Raw genomic sequence first — 27,292 nt, forward strand, 5'->3', positions numbered from 1 at the left:
ATATACTGTATGTTTTTCTGTACGTCTCCGGTTTCCAAACCATGTGTTTTGAATATAACGAATTACTTCCAAATATGTATATATATATATATATATATATATATATATATATATATATATATATATATATATATATATATATATATTTATATATATATTATATATATATTTTTATGTATGTTTTTATGTACGTCTCTCAAACCATGTGTTTTGAATATAACTAATTACTTCCCTGGAAAATTTAGTTACACAAATCACACATAATATTCTCCTCTAGAATTTTACAAACTGGATTTAATTTTACCTTTAAAAATATGGTTTTCCTAGCTGACCTCTTGAGCATGGCATATTCGATTAGACTTTATAATTGCCAAATATCCTTATCTCGGGCCAGGCTTCAAAGACTACAATTGAGTAAAATTCATGTTTTGAATAAGAATCATACAGAATTTGTGTGCTTTTAGTGCTACGCTGACAATGTTTTCATCTTTTTCTGTAAAAAAATATCATGCTTTTCTTTTGTACTTTTATAATCATATCTTCAGTGTTTCTAAATATGTCACTGAACTGAAACTGGTAAACTGTAAACTATCTAAACACTCCTGTGACAGTTGACGATCATTTTGTTAAATTTCTTTGGAACTAATTGACACTTGGAAGGTTATAGAGCAGGTTTGTCACAGTGGTCGTTGGCACAGCGTTTCTTTTTGTTATGTTTCAGTCCATGTTCCCTTCCACTGATATTTTCTTAAACTTTCCCTTTCTCAGAACAGAACGTAAAGCATTCCTTTGGTAAGGTTTGATTTTCGCTGCAACATTGGCGTTTTATCACTGTACTCCCAAAGGTTTTAAGTTATTTTAAAATATCAATTATTTCCTATCATTTTCTGTTTACTTATGTCGCATCGAAGTTAGTGGACAGTTTCCTTACCATAGTTTTTCTTATTTCAGCATTTCGACTTTTTGATGAGGTATTTTTCATATTAGGGAAATGAATATGAATACTGACTTTCACTTTTCACTTTTCCCTTAGTATATGAATGTAATTCATCATGATTATATGAAATATGAAATGAAATATCAATATTGCCTTTTAGGAGTTTTAGATGTGATATCACTATAACAAACCAAACCTGTCACCTATAGTTTACAGTCGGGTGATTACTAACCCTCTGCATCCATCAGCCCCTTTATAATTTTACAATTTATTATTCACAAGTTTTGTTTCCACAAGAGGCAAGTTTCTCCGAGCCTTTCTGTTTTCTAAAAGATTACCAACTGCTCACTTTACCCTGTTTTCCTTCGAAATGGAATATTGTGATATGTGTTAGGTAGATCAGTTGCCATGCCTGTAGATACACAAGCACTTCATAGGTAAAACTAACAACTCTTAGTTACTTATTGACATCGTAAGTCACTTTCAGTCTAGCTATGTGATCAGTCAGTTTTGTAAATATGAAGATATGCCTTTCGATACTGAAAGAGTTGTGCGTTTATAGATTCTTTTGGTACATGAGGTTAATGCGTTTACACAGTGCTTCAAAAGCCCGTTACCAGTAATGCACAGCACTAAGTTTGTTTTTACTACTTTTCTGAGAGCATTGAAAAAAAAAATAACTTGATTAGGTCACTCTGAGATGTCACTTTGGAGGTCACGTCACTTGTCTTCCCTTTCTCCTTTTAAGTCATTTGAGAACTTGACTTATTTTCGTGTCATTTGTCATCCAGAGATTTTGCAAAGTACCTCTTCGAAATGTCTAAATTTCTCGGTTTCTTATTGCTAACTGGATGAAAACAAACAAGTTTAAAGTAGTTCTGGAGACCAGATATGTTTTCCAGTCTGGGAATGATGAAACTTCTTTCACGTTTGGAATTGTTGCAGTATTCCAACTTTCCAATACTTTTTGAGAAAGAGACGTTAAAGACGGTCCATTGTAATTTCACATCAGTAACTGGAAAGCAACAGACATTATTTCTTCCGTTTTAACTTTTATATTATTAGTAGGTTTTCTATAAAAAGTCGCCGAAAAAGGCCGTTCTTACGAAAGCAAGTCAGTTTTACTTAGCATTCGACCAACGTTTGCACTAATCCTAAAAAGAATAAAAAAAAAAAAGAAAAAGAAGTCCTCCTCTTTACAGCATGTCCTCTCTGGAAGTGTAATTCTCAGCTTTCATGATGTCAAACAACTCGGGGTTGGGGTGAGGGTTTGGGGGGAGGTTACCCTTACCCCTCTTATGTTTCCTTCTGCAGCAGCTGCAGCCGGACCCGCTGTCGCTGCTGAAGGAGGAGATGGAAGTCTTGGTGAGGATTTTTTGAAGGTTCTTCTGACTGGACGCCAAGGCCGGCCTCGCACCCGCCACACCGTGGCTCGTGGAGACGACGCATCCGCCGTTTTCCACTATGGACGAGCCTCGACACCCACCACCAACGCCGCTGCCTCCGAAGCCGTCCGACGTCGGTAGGTAACGCTGGGCGTTGCTGTGGTGATGGTGGTGGTGGTGGTGGTTTGTGGTGGGGATTGATGTGCACACGTGACCTAGCTGCGTTTCGGCTTGTTGGTTTTCCCGACATTTCTGGAAAAGGGACGTTTTGGTTAAATTTTGACATTTTCACTTCGAAATGATTATAACGAAGTTTTCAAGTTCACTGGTATTCAGTTTTCTTCTCAAGGAGAACTATATAAATTTTCAGACACACATTTGGGAGAGATTTTGTATTATGAATGAGGAATAGGTCAGGGCTTGTAACGAAGGGTAAGCCAGGTTAGATAAAAAGCTTCCCTAGGGACACTCGTAAATTAATGTAGTGGTTGCATAGGTAAAAAAATTTAATAAATAATATTGAAATTATGAAAATGAAGAAGAGGCCATTTAAAATTTGCTCTCACATGTGAACCGCTTAGGACCACAAACACTGACATTGAGGATAGCATTAGGAAAAAGAGTAGTATTGGAAATAACAGCTTGTAGGATACTGGAGAAAGGAAGCTCTGAAAGAGTATTTTGAATGAGGTTTTGTCTGAAAGGATGATGCTGTGGGGTGAATTCGAAATTAGAAATCACATAGAGGTTTTTTTTATAGAAAGAGACTCTGCGGAGGAGATTATAAAGAAGACAAAGAAGTTTTGGAAACTGACGCAACGAATGGTCAAAATTTACAAGAAACCAAGAGGAAGTGTAAGTGGTATTTGAGTGTGACACTTATTCGGCAGAACACACCCCAAGCAAAACGCTTGCTTGAGGGTGTGTTCTGTCCTTATAATGTCACACTCACGCACCACTTGTCAATTTTGCAATTATCATTTTGACCATTCATATTGCCAATGCTTCCAATCCTTCTTTTTCTTATTTAAATCCCTTTAATTATTACCTTGATTGTTTTCTCTTAAAGAAAAAAGAAAAAAACGAAAAACTTAAAATACTTCCTTAGTGACGTCTTTTCAAACACAGCCGGGAGAATTTGTGCTAAAATGAGAGGTGAAAATTGTGCAAGGTTACTTTGACGAAGATGGACAATTAGGGGGGAAGGGACACGGGAACTATTTGTGGGTTCATTTCATTTTGTTTCTCTTCCTTTTTTTTTAATGTGCTTTTATTCTCTTTTTATTTTTATTTGCGGGTTTCTCAGAAACGTAATTTGGGGGTTTTGAACATGGGAGGACGTTTGTCCGCAGAGTTTTATGGATTTTGGGTGTCTAATTTTAGTATGTTTTGTTGTTTTTTTTTTGCCTTTCTGCGCAAGTGCGGCGGTTCGGCGTAATTAGTGGTTGGAATTTTGGCGATGCTGAGGTCATCCAAGTTAAATGAGGCGCAAGGGGACTGCAGAGTTCTGTGTTCCGCGTTGTAGTCGTATCTCTTTGTTTGGTTTAGGGGTCTGGTTATTTGTAGGTGTCTTTTTTTTTGCTTTTGGACGCTGAAGTTCTGTTTGCTCGTAGCGTTATGGGTGGCTGTCTGTACCAAAGTAGAAGCGCTGTGGTTAGTTTCTTTCATAAGGGGCGTTATTGTTTTATATATGGTTTTAGTGACTTATGATTTTGTGGCTTTATGAGATCACATTTCGCAGATGTGTTTTTGGTTTTTTGATCTTTTGTGGGATTAGACTCAGCAATGGCTTTATGGTTATATATATTTTTTTTTTTTTTAGTAAAGGTGATTTTTTTTTTTAATTATAGGGAAGTTAGCTAGTGTGTCAGTTGTATGCTTAGTGAGGGTTGAACAAGTAGCGGCAGAATTAGCTGTACGGGGTAAATCTTTGACGGCATTACAAGACAGGAATAATAAATTGCGTGAGGGTTCTGAAAAATTGAGGACGTCTTTGAATGGGTTACTGGTTACTGTTGATGGTGTTCGGGGAGGCTTAGATGTTTCGATTGTTTTTTCTTCTTGTCAAACTACCTTACTTAATGTTGAGAAAGAAGCAGAGTCTTTATTAACGGTGATTAAAACTCAGGTTCAAGCAGTTATAGCTGCTTCTGAGGGCGTATTTTGGGGATATTTTACCCTTGGGGGCTCTGGAATCTACTTTGAAAAATGCAGCATATCTTTATGGTTCACAAATAATTTTCACTGGGGAGAATTTGTATCGTTATTATGGGATTTTGAAAGTACGCTTGTCTGATAGAGGGGTTTCTTGTGGAGGTTCCTGTTAGTGATATGAAATCGTTTCACGGTTTTATTATCGAGCCTTTACCTAGTAGTTTTGATGGTTCGATGGTGACATGGAATGGAGTAGAGACTATGTATATTTTGGGTGACCAGTATCAGTCTCCTGCTATTAATTATGAGTCAGGGTGTACTTTAGTTCACGGCAGATACGTTTGTGACAGTAGGAGTTTTGCTCTTAGGAACGTCGACTTGTTAGGATGTGAACTGTCACTTGTTCATAATCAGACACCTTCAGACTGTGACTTTACAGCATTCCCGCTGAAGTATCAAGTGGCCTCTACGAAGACTGGCAGGGCAGTTTTTTGTGCAAACTGCCAAATCTCCACCCTTTGTCTTATTACATCGGATACCTTCTGGCTGAAAGGATCCCATCTCTTCGATGCGGCTTGTCGGATCGTCACGCCGAAATTCCAAGTGCTCAGCAGGATGGTGTACAGCTCGAGCACTCGTATCTTCATGCGTCACCTTCATGGGGAACACGTTGTTATCCCTGTTTCTTCTCCTAGGGGGGACATAGCCACGATTCCTCCACTTCCCCCACTGCCTGAAGACGACTTCTTCTTTGTTCCAGAGCACTACATTCTCTCATCGATTATGTTGTTGATTGTGGTCTTAGTCGTCATGCTGTGCGTAGTGTTGGGCGTCAAATGCGCAAAGAAACATTGTGCAAATAAACACTCGACCAAAGAGTAGCCAGCCCCATGTGTTGTTCTTCAGCTGGTGCATGAGTCAGGGAAGTAGAGCTCGTTGCTTTTCTCGTGCCGAGGGCGGCACAGTTGGCAGCCGAGCTACTGAAAAACATTTGGGATGGTTATGTTATATATTTCGATTTTTTTAGTTAAGCATTTTTCTTGGAGATATTCTGGGCAAAGGAAAAAGTGCCTACGTATTCAGTGAGTCAGTGCTGACGAAGGCCTGGCGTCAGTCTGGCTTCCCAGGGAGACAAAGGGCATCGTGCCCTGGGTGACGCTCTGGCCGTGATGGAATGTTCCGATTGCCGGAAGTCGTCAAGTTCCGGCCGAGCATTTGTTCGCGAGTTCACTTTCATGGGAGTGTCATAAAAAGTGTGAATGATCCAGTTTGAGTACAGGTTAGACATTTTCAGGATGAGATTCCCTTGAGCAGATCTGCTTTCCTAGGAGACTTTGTGTACTGGCTGTGAGGTGAGCTGAAACTTTATTTTCAAAAAACCTGAATGGGTTTTAATAGCTTTGTTTAACATGTACTGATTCTTTGCACGGATTACCATGCGTTGAATATCTTTTCTCCCCATTTATTTTTATCTGCTATGTCTCTTAGATTTTTAATGATTTTCCTGAATTTTGATTTTACCATGTTTAATTATGTGTATTTCTTTTGGGGTAACATGGGAAATATCCCACACTTACTTTTCTCTGTGCCTATTTTTAAAAGTTTTGTTTTTCCCTTTGTTTCCTCAGGTGTAGTGAATAGAGGTCAATATAAATGGAGGTGTTGTAGAGACGGAACGGGTGGATGTTGATAGCATTATGTTATATTTTTTACTTGGTTAATTGGGTTAACAATTCTGGGATGCAGATATTCCTATTTCATTCCTATTTTGATTCCAAACTATTTACCATGTTAGACTATTGAATAAACTATATTTTTGTAGACACGTTTTGCTGGTCTTCCTTGGTTCAGTTAGTGAGAGAGAGAGAGAGAGAGAGAGAGAGAGAGAGAGAGAGAGAGAGAGAGAGAGAGAGAGAGAGAGAAGGGTTGATCGACAGGGAAGGAGGAGTTGAGTGAGTGAGCTATGAGAGAGGGAAAATGCTTAGCCCAGTGAGCAGGCCGGCCAATGCTGCTGTGAGATCTTTCGAGATTTAAGTTAATTACATCATTGACTTTGTATTATAACAGAGGTAGTACGAGGTTATGACCTTATCTGACCTTGTTCTATATATTATATATATATATATATATATATATATATATATATATATATATATATATATATATATATATTAATAAAAGGACCTCATTCAAACTGGATGGTACCTAATGGAGTATTTATTCAGAAAAAGTTACAAGCTTTCTTGGACAAACAGTTCACATTATCAAGTACTCCATTAGATACCATCCAGTTTGAATGAGGTCCTTTTAGTAATTCTACTAATGCACAGGACAATTGTGTATGTGATAAAGTTACAATATATATATATATATATATATATATATATATATATATATATATATATATATATATATATATATATATACAAAATCATTATATATATATATATTTTCAGTTTACCTATATATATATATATATATATATATATATATATATATATATATATATAAATCATTATATATAATCTCTGGGTTATCAGTTATATATATATATATATATATATATATATATATATATATATATATATATATATATATATATATATATATATATATATATATATATATATATATATATATACATACACTCTCACTAGGCAAATTGAAAATCCAGAGATTGGCACGATAAGGATTTTGTACATCGTCCATCGCTGTCAATGTTGTTCCCTTTGTTCACACAGAGACAAGAAGCTTTCCCAGTGATTGCCTTCTTGGTGGCTGTATAGAGAGAGGAAGCTTTCCACATAGATCTTGCACTTAAGCATCCCTTTGGAAATGACTTACCGTCTTTTGATCGCTGTGTTATCACTTTTTATTTTATTTTTATTTTTTACTACGGTGTTTTTCCCTCAAGTCCTTTGTAGTTGATCATTATGGTGTTAGATTATTGTCATTTCTTCTTCACCAAGTTTCTTACTTATACATTACAGAAGTCTTTTATTATTCAGTTTGTTATCGGAATTTGTTTTCTCGTGTTTTTCCGAAATACTCGTTTTGGTGCTAGGCAACTTTTTATTTCTTTTTTGTGATTTATTTTTACTGTCTGTTTCTAATATCTTGGATAGTCAGTCATTTTATTTCATTTTTGTAGTGTTAAGATTTTCACTTATTTATTAAAAATTAGTTTAGAAATGCAAAAAAAAAAAATAAATAAATAAATAAATAAACGTGCATTGTTTTGAAAATGTAAGGTTTTATATACCGATTAGATTGGACAACCTTCTTAAATTATGGTTATTCCTAATAATCATTGCGTTATTAAATTATAATTCATTTTATAATATTTTCTAGTGTACAATGCAGTAATGGACTGGCTTTAAAAATTGTGGTTATATAGATTATTAGCACTATTAGACTTGAATAATCATCTCCAGTATCTACTGATTCTTTGATGATGGGGTACAACGGTACATAGGTTCTATGCTGAGGCTGCTCTGTGCTCAGCTACACCAAGCAAAGTTCACATTTATCGTGAATATGTTGCATTTAGCGGGTTAGGGTCTTGGCAATTTAGCTTACATCTTGGTCAGTCTGGCTAAAGTTGGGTCCAAGTTGAGGCTGACTATGTACGAGTATTTGTTACACTACTCCTTTCCTGCCTGGTAAGGACTGAAACATCAATTTACACCATGGTTGTTTAGTCTTAACTGCTGATGTTTCGCAGCTATTTTGCGCATGTTAAAAACTGTTGTGGAACTCAGCTGGGACTTGGCAACCGTGAATTAATGGGTAAACTGTTATAAGTCTGGGGATCAGTTGTACGTCTGTCATAAGTTGGCGGTGAAGAAGTTAGCAATGGTTAGCTTTGTGTCTTGATTTGTTTTGCGCTGTCAAAATGAATCAAACACAGCAAAAATGACATGCATGAACCAAGACCAATTTTTGCTCCCAAGATAATGATGTCACGGCAAGTACAACTCAGGCAATAAAGGTGCAAAATGATTTATTAAAGAGTACATTCAAGCCAGTTCAACTGAATCTACACAAGCTAAGATCGTTCATGAGCAAACACGAGTCTTGTTTGTTGAGATTATGCTAGCCTTATGCCAGCACCGGAAGTTTCTTATAGATCAACTTTTGACAACACGAATCATAAGGGATCACAGCTCGACTAAAACACTACATTTTGATTGAGGTTAGCCGTGTTAGGTCGAGCTATTTGTCGTGCTAGGCGAATCGGACTGTGTTGCTCTTGTTTGACAATTGACCACAATTTACCCCAAATAAACCTTACTTTTTCTCTCTTATTCTCTATCCGTCCCCTTTGTTATCCTCCCTACTAGCTGTACAACTTTTTATACTTTACCTTGCTCCTGTTGTCACCTCTTGGCAAAAAATAAGTTCTTCAGCAGGTGAACCCTGTGAGAGTTTAAAGACTTGACTCACTGGTCGTGTTGAACTATATTATGATGATAAAACTGAAGCAGAAGAGGAATCTTTTTCAGAGGATATCTTAGATATTGATTAGGAGTGATTAGGATTAGGAGAAATTAGTGTGCATAACTTTTTACAGATAAGATAGTCATGGCTTTGGGAAGTAGTGCAGCATATTGTTTTGAGTCTTCCCCGGGCAAGAAAAACTACCTCGTGGTGTACGTACGCTCTTTATTGGGGTTGGAATGGGAGTGCCTTGAGGTTTGCAAGCTAATTTTCATGTGCAAAGGAAAGCATCGTTAGTAGAGGAAAAGTTATGTTTTTATTTTTTAGTTGTGAACATAGATATTTTTGATGAAGTTGTATTCAAAGCAATGAGGTACGCTTGACACTGTGCACTGTCATTATTTTTTAGTTTAACCAGGGAATCCAAGGTTTGGTTCTATTTTACATAAGCACTGTCCGCCAGTCTTTTCATACAACCAAGACCTGTTTAAATCTGACTGATCTGCAGTAAAGAAATGTTAGTCACTTACCATAAAATGAGCTTTAGTACTTGCAGTTTTTCCTCACAAGATAATGTTAAATATACACTCTAGCAGTAAAAGATCCTGTCGCAAGTTGATTTAATGCTACTGAAGCTTCACGAAAAATATTTTTGTACTACAAAAGATGTGCAGTTCCTAAATCTTACGGTAAATCAGCATGCAGTAACTTTGCAAGATTGTGCGCTACCATACCTTACAGACCAGGTCAGCAGCATAGTTGTTCAGTGTGTGGTGGTTGATGTCCTTATTGGCTGTGGTGGCGACCATCCTTCCAGAGAGGGACTGGTTCATGGGATGCTTCTGGATGAACCTAAAAATGATAGTTCTTTATTTTTATTGTAATCCTTGCAGTGGGCATTCATAGTTTTAATATATTTCTTCAAACTCTGTATATTAGACTATGTTTTTTACTGTTCTAAAATTTAAGCGAATACCCACATCAACAATTGCACTTCTGTTCCAGTCATCTATACTTGGAGTTCCCGATTTGGATACAACTGTACTCAAGATTGATTAACAACAAGATTGTACTCAATTGATTGATTTTAACTGTACTCAAGATTGATTAACTGTACTCAAGATTGATTTACTGTCCTCAAGATTGATTTCCTGTACTGTTTGTAGATAACTTTCAGATCTATTAATGTATCAACTCATATGAGCCAAAAATCCATGTAATCTCCAGACATACAAGTTAAGATCCTTAATATAAGGGGTTTGGCCTTTCACCATGTATAATTTCTGAAGAACTCTCGAGAAATGAAAGGGTAAACATGTGCTTGTTATCATGAAATTAGTGATTCTTTCAAGACAAGGGACAGAACATTACACAAACTCAAGATATTTCATGAAGAAATATGGAAGACTGTTAAACTTAAAAGATTAAACTAACCGGACCTAAATGAGTTTTTAAATATTTTCCTATCAGATAGCAGACCAGTGTTTTTAAACCAAAATACTGCTATGTATAATTTTTATCTACTACTTATTGACCGGATACTGAATGTGATTACTGAGTGAAGCTCTTCCTTGGGCGAGTTGGTAGAGTTGTGGCCTTGCACTCGTTAGTCCCGAGTTCGACTCTCCGGCCGGCTAATGAAGAGTTAGAGGAATTTATTTCTGGTGATGGAAATTAATTTCTCGCTATAATGTGGTTCGGATTCCACAATAAGCTGTAGGTCCCGTTGCTAAGTAACCAATTGGTTCTTAGCCACGTTAAATAAGTCTAATCCTTCGGGCCAGCCCCAGGAGAGCTGTTAATCAGCTCAGTGGTCTGGTAAAACTAAGGTATACTTAAGTTAACTGAGTGTTGGAAAGTCCATTTCACTTCTCATATTTGGTTTGCTTTTGTGAAGTCTTCTTTCTTAGATATCACCAGATGCTGATTAGAATCGTAGTCTTCTTCGTGTTCTTTAGTGTTAACTCTGGATGATGGCAATATATTGAGGATTTACTGTATCTTGCTCTCATGTGAACATCCTCTCACAGGGCCTCCGGGAATCGTATGTTATTAGTGTTATTTCTGAGCTATTTAACCCTGTGGAACTCTGCCAGCCACATTTATAACGTTTTTAGTTTCGCTTACGTTTGCAAGGTTTTAGTTGATGGCACGGCGTATGAATGCCTCCTACTTTTAGGGTTTGTGTTTCTTGCAATCTTTGCTCCCGAATTTTTTCTTCAGAAGAGATTAAGAAATCTTGACGTGATGAGTGAGTCTCAAGGTATATTTGACGTGTGATGTTTGTGAAAGTTCTTTTTGAACAGCGAGTGCTATGGAGTGCAGCAAATTTCAACGGTGTATAGAGTTTTGATATCTTCTTATGTGGAACTCTTTGAGATACGTACAAGTGATAGAAGACGATGTCATTATGTCATTATCACTGCAAGACAAAACTTTCCATATTATTGATAATTGGATCGTAGTTTGGGAACGTTCGGCTTTTTTATAATGTAAAAATTCAGACTTTCAACATAGAAGAATGTCTAGTGGAGCAATAAAGAGAATGGCAGGATCTTTCACATGTTTTATTATAATTTATTTTTATCGAATTTTACCCCACATTATCAGTTTCAGTTAAGATTAGATGTTTCCTTGTTTGCTGTGGATGAAGAGTTTTCATAATAATTTTTGAAATTTCCAACTGCCTTGGCCTTTGCCTGACATTCTGCAAGGGGTTGGACACAATATAAGTTTAGAATAAACTATAGAACTTATTAAGGCAGGGATATGATGGGATATTATTTGTATGAACAGCTATGTCCCTTTACTCTCATTTTTCACTACTGTTATGAAAGCGTAAATTCGTCATGGAAGATCATGGAGACGTAACACACTTATTCATGGGTTTACAGTTTTCGTATTTATATATTTTTCGACCAATAAGCAACACCCTCTAATCCTAGCGATGAATATAAAAGCAGAATTATAGCCATTGCCAAATTAATCCTCTTAACTGCAGAGTCAAGGATAAATCCTTCGTAACAAATGCGTGAAATATATATGTTATGTATATAACTACATATAAATATATTGTTATTGACGTCGAGCCATTTCTCTTAAGAGTGGGTGTCTCCAGAAAATAAACAACAGTAATCAGTCACTACCACATTCATACTTTAACTGCTGAACTGTGGATGAGCTCTTTGCGCAGAGAACTTTTACAACACTAGGCTTTTCATACATCTGCACTGAAGGCCCATCACCAGCATAGAAGAACCCTCTATAGACTGCATTGTCCACCTCAGTCTTGTTGGCACTGTTATGCATCTTTGATATGAAGACCCTTCGTTTCCAATAACCTCTAAGCTTTGTTTTTTTTTGGGGTTTCCCTCCTAACACTTCCAAATGTACACTTTTCACCATTATTTTATCCTCCGTTCTTTCCATATGACCGAACCATCGCGAAACACTGATCGATCTCTTTACTACTTTTATGTATCTCCAAATATCTTTTCGAGTCTTCTGACATCACATATACTGCACAAACAGTCCGTCTCAACTGCTTTAACCCTTTTTATCACTTGAATTCTGCATCACACTTCATTTCCACATAGGAGAGCATGTTCGACAATCCTTTTATATAGTCTTACCTTGGCTTGCATAGACTGCAAGTCTCTCCCAAATTTTTCCACCCCCCCTCTTCCGTCTTGGCTTAAATTCTTCACTCATCTCACCTCTCCACTCATCTTGCCATCAATTTTAATAGGTAGCAAAACTACTTATATATGAATAAACTCCCATCCGTATTACCATTCATTGCACCAACATCCTGGCTTAATTCTGTCTCCCTACCCCAACTCTTGCTCAAATTTATTTCTTGTTAACATTTCACCCTCTTTCACGAGTTTCTGCAGTTTCTCTTCACTGTTCATTATCTGAATTATATTATCTGTAAGCAGCAAGTATTAAAGACACCATTCACAACAAGTTTTCTTACCCCATAAATTGGCATTTACACTAGCTGTCCTTTCTGACTTCTTGTATCACATCAGCCACTTACACCAAACCAGTCTCTCCCAGCTACATAAACTAAAGCATGGTTTGCTTCGATTGTAAATAATTTTAATTGTTCTCAGCAACTTATCTTGTATTCCATACATTCTCAGTACCATGCACTTTGCCTTTATCAGTTCCATCATCAGCCTATTCTAGGTCCTTACATGCCACACATTGTTTTCCTTATACTTTCAAACATCTTTTCTTAATAATACTTGATCTGCCTTGGCTAAACTATTACTGTTATTATTCTATCATTCACCTGAATATTTGTCTTGCTCTCTCAGTGAAGATTCTGCTTTACATCTTAGATATACTGTACAGTATATATATAAGTATATATTTATTATATGGTATATATATATATATATATATATATATATATATATATATTTATATATATATATACATATATATATATACAGTATATATATTGTATATGTATATATACAGTATATATGTATATAAAAAATACACACACACACACACACCTTTCCCCCTTTGGAGTGGGTGGGTAGAGTAAGGCAAACACCTATGATTTCTCATTACATTTTTTGAGAAAAGGTTGCTATCCCCAATCCATTTTTCTTGGCTCCAGTAGTCACTGATGAGCATTTATGTCTGGGTTGACTGTTGGGCAGCAGTCTTAGAGCAAACCACAGAGCTAGCAGACGTGAGCCAAGAACTGTATCACTGTTTTATCATGTTTTTCTGAGTATTCATAATATGTTCAATAGTTTTACATATGTATATATGCTGGATATATATAGATATATATATGTATTATGTATATATATATATATATATATATATATATATATATATATATAGTATATATATATATATATATATATATATATATATATATATATATATATATATATATATATATATATATATAATTAAAAGGTACATTGTCATATTTCCTTAAGGCGCAAACAATTCTTCAGTATCATTAAAAAAGCGTAAGTCTCAAAAATATTTTTATTTCTCCATTTACACAGACGTTTCTCTTAAAAGCTTTCGTCCATTTGTGGACTTGGTCATTCAAATTTTGAATTTACCTGCAAGTTTAGTATAAAACAGTGTTCATACTAATTATCACAATGCTTCAAGTTGTTGGGCCTCTTGTCCTATCCAAAAATCATCGAGGTCTTCTGGCTCCATCCAACTGGATATTTTGGTGATTATCGTTGTTATTCTCTTGTACGTTTACAGGGGGATTTACCTGTGAAGGAGAGACAGGAGAGGAGGCAGACCCAATAAAGGTACATCTATTTCTGTAACGACTGATTCACCTGGTCCTCACATGTACCCTGTAATGAGGACGTTTTCGTAATGTCTGCGTTGCCGGCAGTGTCTTGTTTTAAAGACAGCACATGGCAAAACATCTTCGATTATGCTCGTTAGGGACCTGTCGTGACAGTTGTGAATAACACGGGCATTATTAAAATTTAATAGCATGACTTTTCTCCCATGAGTGTTGAACCACTGAACAGTAATTATTTCCTATTCTTCGCGCTGCAAAATGTACCCTTTTTGTCTTCGCTTGAGTGACCGCTCTCCCCATTACAGAATAGCATTCCTTGTAATCCTTGGTGGGAATTATTTAACACCTCTATTGCTCACTCTCCCGTTCATGGATTGCACTCTGTAATTTTCTTTTTTAAAGTGTTCGAGTATTGGAAAATGATGTCATCTCCATGCGTCTTCATCAGTATACCGTAGTAAATCTTTGTAAGCTCTTTTTCGTAAAAGGAAGCTGAAGGGGCATGCTAAATTTACTCTTACGTTTTATCAGGGCGGTTAACATTCAGTTTTCTCCCTTTGGTTCGAAAATGTTCTGTATAGTACTTAGGGTAGCATAATATCATGAAGTTATGAACCAAAAAGTGAATTTTGTAAGAAGAGCAGGGTCGTATGGACGATATGCCCGAAAAAACAATTTCTTTAGGACATTTGCTCCACTTCGACTTCATTACACGAAAAGAAACTTATGAGCATCTGTGCCAGGATGCGTGCTCTTTCCATGCAGCAAATTTGAAGGATGAATTCACGCCTTCCCGGTTTACAGCTGAATTAATAAAAAAGGTAACCCAATTTTTTTTCTTTTTTGAAAAAAGTTAATTTATTAGAGGGAACATAACTATTCAGGAAATTTAAAAATCTTCTAAAAGATTTCTTTTTGTATAAACAAAAGGGAAATAACCTCCAAATTTCTCACCCAGATTACTGGTTTTATTTCCGTAGGCAGCTTCTCAGCATAAGTTATTAAAAAAAGTTCCATGCATAAAGAAACCAGAACCGGCGAAGTGAAGAAGAACCCATAGAGACACCCTTCTTTGTTGACAAGAAACCTGCAAAGTGTCGATTCGACAGAGGCCTTTATCGATTCACAACATTTACCAAAAGGTGGTTTTGTGAAGATACTGCGTCTGAGCTGTACACACACCACTGCTTTCTCTCTGAAATCCATACTAACACTACCATACTACCCTCAACCAATTAGCCATGTATTTTTCTATTTTATTTTTATTTTTCCTATTCATTTACTAATTTATTAGTTTATCTTTTTTATTTTCTAATAACTGGTATCTTGTTTGTGTATTTCCTCGTATCTTCTGTAACTTCTTTCAAATGAACACCATATTCTTCGGAAGATTGAATTTCAAGTCAGTGATCCTTGTAGGCTTGTTCCATATGAATAGGGGTTTATCATCTGAATAATAATAATAATAATAATAATAATAATAATAATAATAATAATAATAATAATAATAATAAAATGCTTCAAATAGATAGTCAACTGTCAATTCGTTAAGAATCCCAGCCGGAGCGTTAGTTTGGTACAATAGGTCTTGATAGGATACCCTTCTTGTGTATTTTGGGTGTACCATAGAAATAACTGAATGATGACAGCATTCACGTTAGTCTGCTATAAACTAATCTGTTTATAAAGGATTTTTATGGGCGGTTTTTTGTTAACTTTAAATGTTATTATTTAAATATCAGAGCGAAGTCATTGTTCGTGATTACTACGCGACTTCCTTTGTCTTTTGATATTTTTATATCAGAACGACTCCTAAGCTTGTTTAACACTTGCATAAAACTTCTAGGCAAAATTTTGTTACTAAAACTGCGAAATACCAAGCCCCTGACAAATACTGTAATGAATACAGTGTGTTCGAAATTAAAGTGATTTATATCCCATACTCTCTCAATAAAATGTAAATCATGAACACCCAGTGACAAATTCACAGGATACTTATTGGAGCATGTAGGATAGGAAGTAATTATGGTGTATAGCGTAACACTCGAGGGAGAAAAGTCATGGTATTAATTTTGATAATGCGCAAGTTATTTACTCATGTCATGACAGGTCCATAACGAGAATAACCGACGATGCCGTGATTTCCTGAAGACGTTGGCCAGCTAAACAGGTATTACTGAAAACGTCTCCATTAGAGGAGAAATACTAGGACCAAGGGGAATCAGTGATTAAAGAAATGCATGTGCCATGATTGGTTCTGTCGCCTCCCCTGTTTCTTGGTCATAGGTAAATCCCCCTTTGAATAACCAGCGAGTGAATAACGACAAAAAAATCCCCAAAACATCGACTTGGGTGTAGTCCATCGAAACCACGGTCAAGAAAGTTCTTTCTAGACCGTGAGCGAAACATACCAGCCAGAATATCTCGAAGAATTTTAGGGAAAGGACAAGGACCCAGCAACCTGAGGTACTGTTATATTTAGTATATATTTTTTTTACCTGTCTGGCTATGTATTTGTACTTTTACGTTAGTCTTCCGTATTCCAGCATCTGAGTTTTATGTAAATTCAATATTCTAGTAACCAAGTCCACGGGAGATGGACGAAAGCCCTACAAAATTTTTCTCGTGCCCGATTTGTGAAACTTATACATATATTTTGAGACTCGCGTATTCAGTATCACGGGAGATATTTCCTACATACTTAAACACACAAACACACAGATGTGTATATATTTGTATTCATATATATATATATATATATATATATATATATATATATATATATATATATATATATATACATATATATAGAGATGAATACCGTATTCATATTGTATTACTTAGTTTAAAGATGAGGCATTTTTTGTTTATGGCTGTTCAAATATTGTTATTTTTAATCTAGTTTAAAGTACACCAGATAAAAGGACAAAGGTTTTTATCTTAATGGTATTAACCTTTTGACTTTGTGTTCAGAATCACATGCTGCATTTAAAAATCAGAAATCATAGTACACCAACTTTTTAACTCAAAAATTTTTGGGATTAATTTCACCTAAATTGGAAAAATGTCCAACAAACATGAAGTCAAATGTAACCATTTTAATTAAAAAGCTATCGAACACTACTTAGGGAGTATGGCAACACTGCTGTCATTATACACTATGGAAGCGAAATATATGGCTCAGCATCAGGCGAAACGCTGAAAACGTTAAACCCAGTTCATAACGAATGCCTTAGAATATGTTCAGGAGCCTTTAGATCATCACCAAAGTCATCTTTACAAGTTGAATGTTTTGAACTACCTCGCTCTGTCTCTCCATAGAGAGTTAGTAACAATGAAGAATGCCTTGAGAATTCAGACAAGTGATTCACCGACCAAAAAATTATTTGAACGAAGAGATGAATTTATTAACAATCATTTACCACCTTTCCCAATTAGATCTAGAAGATTGTTCGAATCACTGAATATAAATATACAGCTACCTTCAGTAGAAAAATTTCTTCCTCCTTGGGATATGAATGAAACGAAATTTTGCACACACTTAAAATATTTATCAAAAAGATACTCATATACCCCAGAACACCATAGACAACGTACTGTAGAACATATAATCCGAAAAGGCCCACATTACGCAATATACACAGACGGATCTAAGTCCCAATACGGAGTGGGATATGCTGCAGTATCCCAAGACAAAACCCAACAGTTCTCTCTGCCTAATAATGCCTCAGTATTTACAGCCGAGTTATGTGCAATAGCATCAGCCATAAAAACAATTAAAGAACCCTCATTTAATAATTTCGTGATTTTAGCGACTCCCGAAGCGCTATAGAAGCCACCCAAAGTTACAATCCGAAAGATAATATTGTACAGTAGGTTAAGTTTTCACTCCATAAGTTATATAACAATGGAAAAAATATTGAAATATGTTGGATCCCTGCCCGTGTAGGGATAAAAGGAAACGAAGAGGCTGATAAAGCAGCTAAAGAAGCTGTCAGCATGACAAGAGCAAATGTTAATATCCCTATTAGTGACTATATACTATATAAGATATATAAAAACACTCATTGTAAATAAATGGCAAAATGTATGGAATGAAGAACCTGAAAATACTAAATTAAAACAAATAAAACCGGGTGTTAGAAAATGAAGTTCATCATATTAAAGAGATGGATATGCGCAAGTAATTCTGACACGTCTCCGAATAGGTTATACTCGTCTGACACGGACACCTAATGAGCAGCCCACGTAGCCCTGCTCCCGAGTGCTCAGAAAGCAAGGTGATGATAACGGTCAGACACATGTTGTGTGAGTGCCCAAAGTATGACTAGCAACGACTGTCGACTTTTGGAAATAAATCAGTGAGGGAAATTTTATCAGAATCTACATTTTCAGTAATTCCTATTTTAATGTTCATGAGGAACTGATTTAATTAATAAAATATAAAAATAGGTAAATAATAAAAATACGAAAAACCTTAGGGCTTTTAAAGAATTTTAAAACAAAATTTTAAAATGTTGCATGACTTGAAATTCTGAAATATTAATATACCTTTTTATTGTGTATATATGGAAACGTGAGTAAATGTATTTATTGTGTGAGTGTGTTCCAGTATGAGAGCGTGTGCCTCTGTGCAGGTTTTAATTTCATTTTCATTCATTCATCACCATACCGAGTGACCTATTTGGTACCAGTGCTTGGCCTCTGGCCTAGACCTGGTATTTCATGCAAATTCTTCGGGCCAGCCCTCTGAGTGCTGATAGTCAGCTCAGTGGTCTGGCTAAACTATAGTAATAATATAATAATAATAAAGTCTCTCATGAAATCTGTCGTATCGCTGACGTAATAATGGTTTCCCCTTAATGTTGGATTTTAGAATAGCCTTTGGATTTTTAGAATATTCTGATCGTTTTTAGAATCTTTCAATCCAACAATTACTAGCATCTTCCACATAGAATTGTTGGCATTTCCCTGACCAGTTTTGTTTATTTTGAATCATTTATAGGCTTGTTACTTAGAATTTCTTGCACGCATGTGGAACAACTTCGTAAAAATTTCACAAAAAACTTTGGGTTATTAGAACTGGTTTTTGAATTTTTGCAATTTTTTCTTCAAACTTGCAAGGTTCACAGCAGGTGTTATCATAGTTTTTAGAATCAAGTACAGGTTTTAGAACCACGGGTGCGTTTTTAGAACTTTGATTTTTAGAAAATTATACATTATCACCAACTTTTAGTCTTAGGTTTTCCTCACAACTTCGTCGTCACAATAACTTACTGGTTTTTCTTTGACTCCGAGATTCTCCATTTCTCACTTCGGACAATTCCACGTTGAGCAGAGAGTCCTGCAGAGCCTCTGCGGTGGTGAATGCATTGCTTGTGGTCTCTGTCTCACAGTAAGACGAGCCTGAAACATGTTTACCTGGTCATACCTTTAAATTTCATTTTTTTATCATTATTGTCTTGGGTTAGGTGCTGGTGTTTGCATGCAGGGAAGGGTACCAGGATCTCTCTCTCTCTCTCTCTCTCTCTCTCTCTCTCTCGGCGTATTATTGTTAAAAGTAATCTCACTGATTTTGCAGTCAGTTATTGATGTTTTTCTTCACATCTTTGGTTAATGAATGCCTTGTAATTTATCTTAATTAATAAGCATACCATTATCTATTCCAAGTATCAATGTTGATATAATTTAGTTTACTGCTTATGCAATAGGATTCCTGAGTGTTAAAACAGGCAAAAATAGACAAAGGCAACAGAAAATTAATATTAATTGCCTTAGGGGTTTTAGTATTCCACATTTTCAACATAATTTTCAGATTTCACTCCCTTTTAACACCAGCTCTAATGTATATAGTTATTTCTGTATTCGCCAAGGTATTATTGTTTTAGTGTTGACAGCAGTCCCCATGCTTATTCAAAGCGCATCAATAGTATATACTCATGCAGCACGCGTCATGTCCAATGCGTCAGTATGCCTTTGTGGTGGCAATTGCAGTATTAGTGATGGTAATTTTGTTCGTGAGGTAATTAGTCATGCATAAATATTTTGAGTGCAGTGGATTTTATTTACATTGTCTGCCTAAAGGCAAATTTGGACTGTAATTATGGCCGAAGGTATTCAGGAAATGCATGTATATATATATATATATATATATATATATATATATATATATATATATATATATATATACATATTATGGACAAAGGTATTAAAAAATGCATAAATATATATACAGTATATATATATATATATATATATATATATATATATATATATATATATATATATATATATACATATATTCAGAAAATGCATAAATATATGTACTGTACATATATATGTATATATATATATATATATATATATTCAGAAAATATATAAATATATGTATATATATATATATATATATATATATATATATATATATATATATATATATATATATATATATTTATATTTATATACACATTATTGTAGTATAAATCGTATTCAACAGACATTGGATCCACCCATTATTAGCCTGCTAGTATAAAATCTTGCTCAACTGACAAGTTAATAGTGTGTGGATCCTTCACTTAAAACAAATTTTCAAAATGCTCTGTTGACGAAAGACTGTATGGAATTCACGCAGCATATTTCCATTTACATCTTTTATTGTTAAATCCATTTTTTAATTAACATTTCTCTATATTTACGTCCCTTCAGATCAACTTTTGTATCTGCGAAGTTCTGGCTCACCTTCCCCACCCCTCTCTCTCTCTCTCTCTCTCTCTCTCTCTCTCTCTCTCTCTCTCTCTCTCTCTCTCTCTCTCTCCCATCCCACTTGAGAGGTAGTTCTGCCAGAAGGTGTTAACCTTCCATTTCTCAGTGAGTGTTTCAGATGTTGCTAGATCTGCATCCATTTTATCACGAGGATTTCTCACCGCAGTTTTGTAACTACAAGAACCCATGGGTTTTAAGTGTCTGCATATATATATATATATATATATATATATCAGACTGTCTTCGGATACTAGATTGTTGAGTAACATGGCACAGTAGAGTTATAAATGATACAATAACAGATTTTAAGGAAGTTCCATATGAAGATACGATGATGATGAAGGGGAAATGGAGATGGGTTGGACATGTCCTTAGCACAATCCGTGGGAGATGCTTGGACATGTCCTTCGCACAATCCGTGAGAGAATAGAATTTGATAGTGTCAGTTAGGCTGCTGTGGACACCAGAAGAACAGGAAGATCCAGAACTACTTGGATGAGAACCAATTTGAGAAGAGAGGTTGGAGATTTTTGGAGATTTGTGAAAGATCAAACAGGAAGGACACGAGTGTCGATGGAGGCCCTTTGCGTCACGCGGCGTTGGAGGTGATGATGGTGATTCTCTCTCTCTCTCTCTCTCTCTCTCTCTCTCTCTCTCTCTCATAGTGGGACTGGCTTCGATAGGTGTTAGCGTACCGTTTGCTAGCATATAGTTTCGAAACGAGGATGCTACTTCCATATCCTTATCACGATCGGGTGTTGTAGGAGGACAGTCATCTGATTTTCGTTGTCCTTCACGTTAATGAACTTCGTTAAGGGAAAGACGAGCGGCAAAACGAACTCGTTACAGCCGTCGGCAGTGTTACTCGTGTATAACACACCGAATGGTTGCCTCTGCAGTTCTCTGCAACATCTGGCATAACTCGTGAGCTTTAATATTCTGTTTAAAGAAATTCCAAGAGCACCCGAGGGAGAAATATTACATGCGTAAAAATTCTAGGCCTGCAGTAAAGGGTTAAAGTGGTTTTAAGGAGGAAAATTGTTTTGTGTTCATGTTGTCTCTAGTGTACATGAGATAATGTACGTCCTTTATGTATGCTTGCTCCAATGTGTATGTATCTTTTATTTTTTTTATACCTGATGCATAGTGCACATTTATGTCTGCTGAATTTTTGTGTTCTGTGTACATGAAGTTAAGTATATCTTAGTTTAGCCAGACCACTGACCTGATTAACAGCTCTCCTAGAGAGGGCTGGCCCGAAGGATTAGACTTATTTTACGTGGCTAAGAACCAATTGGTTACCTAGCAACGGGACCTACAGCTTTTTGTGGAATCCGAACCACATTATAGCGAGAAATGAATTTCTATCACCAGAAATAAATTCCTCTTATTCTTCATTGGCCGGTCGGAGATTCGAACTCGCTGCCAGCAGAGTGCTAGCTGAGAACGGAACCCACTCCTCCAACGAGGAACTTCTGTGTCTGCTCATGTGTGACCCGTTGCCGGTGTATATGAAATCTTAGTTGTGTACATGCAAATGAGGCCTTCCTTATTTTATTTCCCAGGCTTACTGCGTACACGTTAAAGTTTATATCTCTTGACTTATCCTGTCTTCATCAGCATGCATAAAGTACTGTCCCGAGCATATTTCATGGCTTCAGTTAACATGTATTAATGTAAATCTGTACCCCGGCAGGGGGTAGTGCCGTTAGTGCACCTCACGTGGTGCACTGTAGGCATTACTTAAGTGTCTTTGCTGCGTCCCTTCGGCCCCTGGCTGCGACCTCTTTCATTCCTTTTACTGTGCCTCCGTTCATATTCTTTCTTCCATCTGACTTTCCACCACCTCTAACAGTTGTTTCATAGTGCAACTGCAAAACGTTTTCCTTCTGTTACACCCTTCAAACCTTCTTAATGTCCATTTTCCTTTCAACGCTGAATAACCCCATAGGTCCCATCGCTTGGCCTTTGGTCTAAATTCTAAATTCTGTTCTGTTCTCTGTATATAAGTCTGTGTGCATCCCCAGGTCTGGCGTACACATGAAAATGTGCGTTTTGCATGTACGTCTAGTGTGCTGTATGTTAAAATATACAAGATTTATATTCCTGAGTGTGTTGTTTTTCATATATACACCTAAAAGTGTATGTATGTGTATATATAGTCTTATTATCTGCATGTCATTCAAGGTGTGTGCTTACAACAGCGCTCATGCTGTGCTTGGATACTAGAATGTTGAGTAATTATAAATAGGTACTTTGTTGCGTTCATCGTGATGAGTTTGTGTAAAAATTATATTCCTGAATGTGTAACCTACTGTCCGTGGTGTGTATGCCATCTTTGTTAGGCTTGTGCATGTATGCTTGTATTTCTTAGGCCAAGATAATTAGAGCAGGAAACTGTATTCCCCTAGAGGTATATGAGAGAGAGAGAGAGAGAGAGAGAGAGAGAGAGAGAGAGAGAGAGAGAGAGAGGTGTGCCGTTTTACCATTATATGTAACTGTATGTGTAGAGATATTACTATTAACTGTTCTTGACATACACTGTCTTAAAATCATGATATTATTTTAACTGCCGCTTTTGTGGTTGTGTCGTCACCGCTATCATTACTGGTATTGCTGATGGTGGTAACGAAGCAGCGAGCACTTGCGAAACGGAAATCATTCCTGTTCGATTTTGCGAGCCAGTCCATCGTCGTGTTAATTAACAATCTATTTTGACTGCGAGCCTCATTCCCCGGTAAAAGGAGCAAATTTGTGCCCCATTTTGGATCTGTCAAATAGCGGCTAATTTTACCAAATTGCAATTTGTCGGTCGGAGTCATCATATTTGGCGAATGCGTTACCTGCCGTAGTTTGGATTGCGAATCATTTGCTGGATATGGTTTCATTTGCTCTTGCGCGCACGCGCACAAACACACACACATGCGCACACATATATACTGTATATATATATATATATATATATATATATATATATATATATATATATATATATATATATATATACTCTATAAATAAAGACAAAATCCACGAAGGAAAGAAAAACAATGGAGTGCTGTGAGGCCTTTCGACTATCGTCCTTTACTTAGCAGACTGAAGAAATATAAAAATAAGTTTACAAAGAAAGCTCATATAAATGACAGATGGGGGTTACAAAGGAAAAAATATGTACATGAAATCCAACACAACTGAAGAATTAGTAGAACTGCCAAAACAGGGTTAAGCATTGAAGAGGTTTTACAAAGGGTTAGGATCAACCGTTCAGGAGCAGGGCAGGACAATTAAAAGATTATACAAGGAGGTGACTGACCACTAAAAAATGTCATAAAACAACTCAGTAATTCTTTTTTTTTTTGTAAACAATAATAATTTTTGCAAGATGAACATTTTTACAAGCAAAAAATTAGTTCTACTGATTCTTCAATTGTGTTGGATTCCAGGTACATATTTTTTCTTTTGTAATCCCCATCTGTCATTTATAAGAGCTTTCTTTGTAAACTTATTTTTATATTTCTTCAATCTGCTAAGTAAAGGACGATAGTCGAAAGGTCTCGCAGCACTCCATTGTTTTTCTTTTCTTCGTGGATTTTGTCTTTTTTATTATATATTCATCACGTTCCATGCTATATACTCTATGAATGTTTATATATACTCAGTTATATATATATATATATATATGAATGTATATATATATATATATATATATATATATATATATATATATATATATATATATTATATATATATAGTATAAGTAGACAGATGGTTTGGAAATCTCAGTCTCAGCAGGAAATGAGGAGCGCAGGTTAAGAACCATCACATTTTATTAGCGACGCGTTCCGTTGTTTCTTCATAACAACATTTTCAAGCCTAAAAGAGACATTACAATATTTTAATAGTTAAAAGATTATGCAATCATTATTGGCTGACAAAGTTGAGTATAGGTGGCATCAATAGAGATAAATGATAAGATCTTTAAAATGATTTACAATAGCATATAAACTACTTCTTGGGCAAAACAGAAATTGAACAGTTTACATTATAAAGGAATTATTAAATAATTTATATTAAAAGCAAGGGATAGGATGAATTGTCAAGGTTAAGCTGCAAAGAGAATATGCTCTATCAATTAAAGTCTTTATGTTATTTATCTTAAAGCTAAAGAATGTAGCACTTTACCGGTCTTGGAATGAATTTCCAAAGTGCTACATTCTTTAGTTTTAAGATAAATAACATAAAGACTTTAATATATAGAGAATATTCTCTTTGCAGCTCCAGGAAGTCATTTGACTCAGAAATAAAACTTCTTTTAAACTATTTCAAAAATAATGCTTATCCTGTGAACATATATATAAAGAAGTAAAAAATTTCCTAAATAAATCTCTTAGTATAAGTAGCAAAATAGATATACCAAGGGTTGATAAACTGACTATGTATTTTAAATTACCATATATAAGTGATCCATGTTCTAAATACGTTTCAAGAGAATTAAAAAATATGTTGAAGTATAGCTTTCCCCACATTAAACCCAAGTTGATATTTACCAACAACCGCACATAATACAAGCGTTGTTAAACCATAAGGATAAACTACCTTCAGATCTTTTGTCTGGCATCACCTATATTTGCAAGTGTGACGCGTGTGGCGCCCCCTATATTGGCCAGTCAAAGAGGTCAGTCCGGACAAAAGATCTTCCGAACATTATGGCATTTCTCCTCGTACTGGTTGCTTGCTGGCCAAGCCAACCAGATCACCTATTTTACAACATCTAGAGGAATGTAATACAGGTAGAAGATTAGAAAATTTGACTGTTCTTGGTACTTTTAATGCAGAATCATTATTGAGAATCTCTGAGTCGATTGAAATATTTTTTTTAGAAGACCAGAGCTTAACGTTGACAATTCATCCTATCCCTTGGTTTTAATATAAATGATTTAATATTTCATTTCTAATGTAAACTGTTCAATTTCTGTTTTACCCAAGTAGTTTGTATGCTATTGTAAATCATTTTAAAGATCTTACCAATTATCTCAATTGTTGTCACCTGTACTCAGCTTTGTCAGCCAATAATGATTGAATAACCTTTTAACTACTGAAATATTGTAATGTCTCTTTTAGGCTTGAAATTGTTATGAAGAAACAACGAAACGCGTCGCTAATAAAATGTGGTGGTTCTTAACTTGCGCTCTTCTTTTCCTGCTGAGACTATATACAGTGTATATATATATATATATATATATATATATATATATATATATATATATATACATACATACATACATACATACATACATACATACATACATACATACATACATACGCACACACACACGCTTATGCTAAATTCAGCTGAAGAACCAAAGCGATTTGTATTTAAAAGGGAATTCTTAGAAGAATAGATAAATCAAGTTTCCTCGTGACTCACCCACCCAACGACCCTGTTTCCCGGAATGTTGTTGTGACCGAGACATAACTCCTTCCCCCCCTTCCCTCCCCTCCCCTCCCCTCCCCTCCCAACCCCTCCCCTCCCCTCCCAACCCCTTTCCTCCCCTCTTCCATTTCCACCCCTTTCCCCTCTCCCCTTCCCTTAAGGGGTTCCTCCCAGAACCCACCTGCTGCTTTTCTTGAGTGAGCTGAACTCGAGGAGGACAGCTGGTTCGGGACCCGAGCATCCCGTCGTTGTTTCTCGAGTACCACCTGTCACTCCTCCTCCTCTCCAAGGACCTGGTTGAGGAGGGTGTTAGTTGTTAGTCGCTTGTTAGTAAGGAATGTTAGTAAGGAACAAGAGGGGAAGTGGACATAGTTAGTGAGTTGTTAGTAGTTAGTGTCGTTAGCATTGTAAATCGACATGCAAGTGAGGCAGGATTCAGTTATATACAATCGTTACATTTTGTCATTTCTTGCTGATGTCATTTTTGCATTCCCTTGCATTCTTGCGATCTTCCAGTAGACGTCTGTTTCTATATAACAAAGCTATTTTCGAGCAAGTTTTGTGAAAGTATGATAACAATGCCTTGAAAAATAGAAAGAAAGAAAGGTAACTACTCCCTAAAAACAAACGAATACCTAATTAAAGTACTAATGAGGTGAATTTATAAGGCTGTGAAGAATCTGTGATTCTGTCCTCCAGCCCTTTGACCCTGTGTCGCCAGAACAATAGCCTTGATTTGCAATTAAACCTTACGGGGCTCTTTCTAAATTTCAGAGCCATTCGTTAATTTACACAGTTTTTGATTAGCATGTACGTAATTTGAGTTAGACTCACATCTGCGTCTCTGTCTTTCAACAAGGATTCTTCTAAGGAAA

General features: G+C 35.9%; 1 protein-coding gene across 2 annotated transcripts in view; it reads right to left on the reverse strand.

Moving 5' to 3' along the window:
• Positions 1-766: 766 nt before the first annotated feature.
• Positions 767-27,292, reverse strand: part of LOC136847431 (substance-K receptor-like) — a 442,207-nt gene continuing 415,681 nt past the window's right edge. Inside the window, exons 12-14 of one of the 2 annotated variants that reach the window (XR_010855747.1) lie at positions 19,502-19,630; positions 9,651-9,768; positions 767-2,574 (exon numbers count right to left, since the gene is read on the reverse strand). Coding sequence is in view for 1 of the 2 variants with exons in the window: in XM_067119122.1 (XP_066975223.1) it covers positions 2,134-2,574; positions 9,651-9,768; positions 26,599-26,710 (671 nt within the window). In the remaining variant the exon portion in view is untranslated. Of the gene's footprint in view, positions 2,575-9,650; positions 9,769-19,501; positions 19,631-26,598; positions 26,711-27,292 lie in introns of both variants that reach the window. The other variant, XM_067119122.1, reaches the window with a different exon arrangement.

The sequence above is a fragment of the Macrobrachium rosenbergii genome, chromosome 16, assembly GCF_040412425.1.
Source record: "Macrobrachium rosenbergii isolate ZJJX-2024 chromosome 16, ASM4041242v1, whole genome shotgun sequence".
Classification (NCBI taxonomy): Eukaryota; Metazoa; Arthropoda; class Malacostraca; order Decapoda; family Palaemonidae; genus Macrobrachium; species Macrobrachium rosenbergii.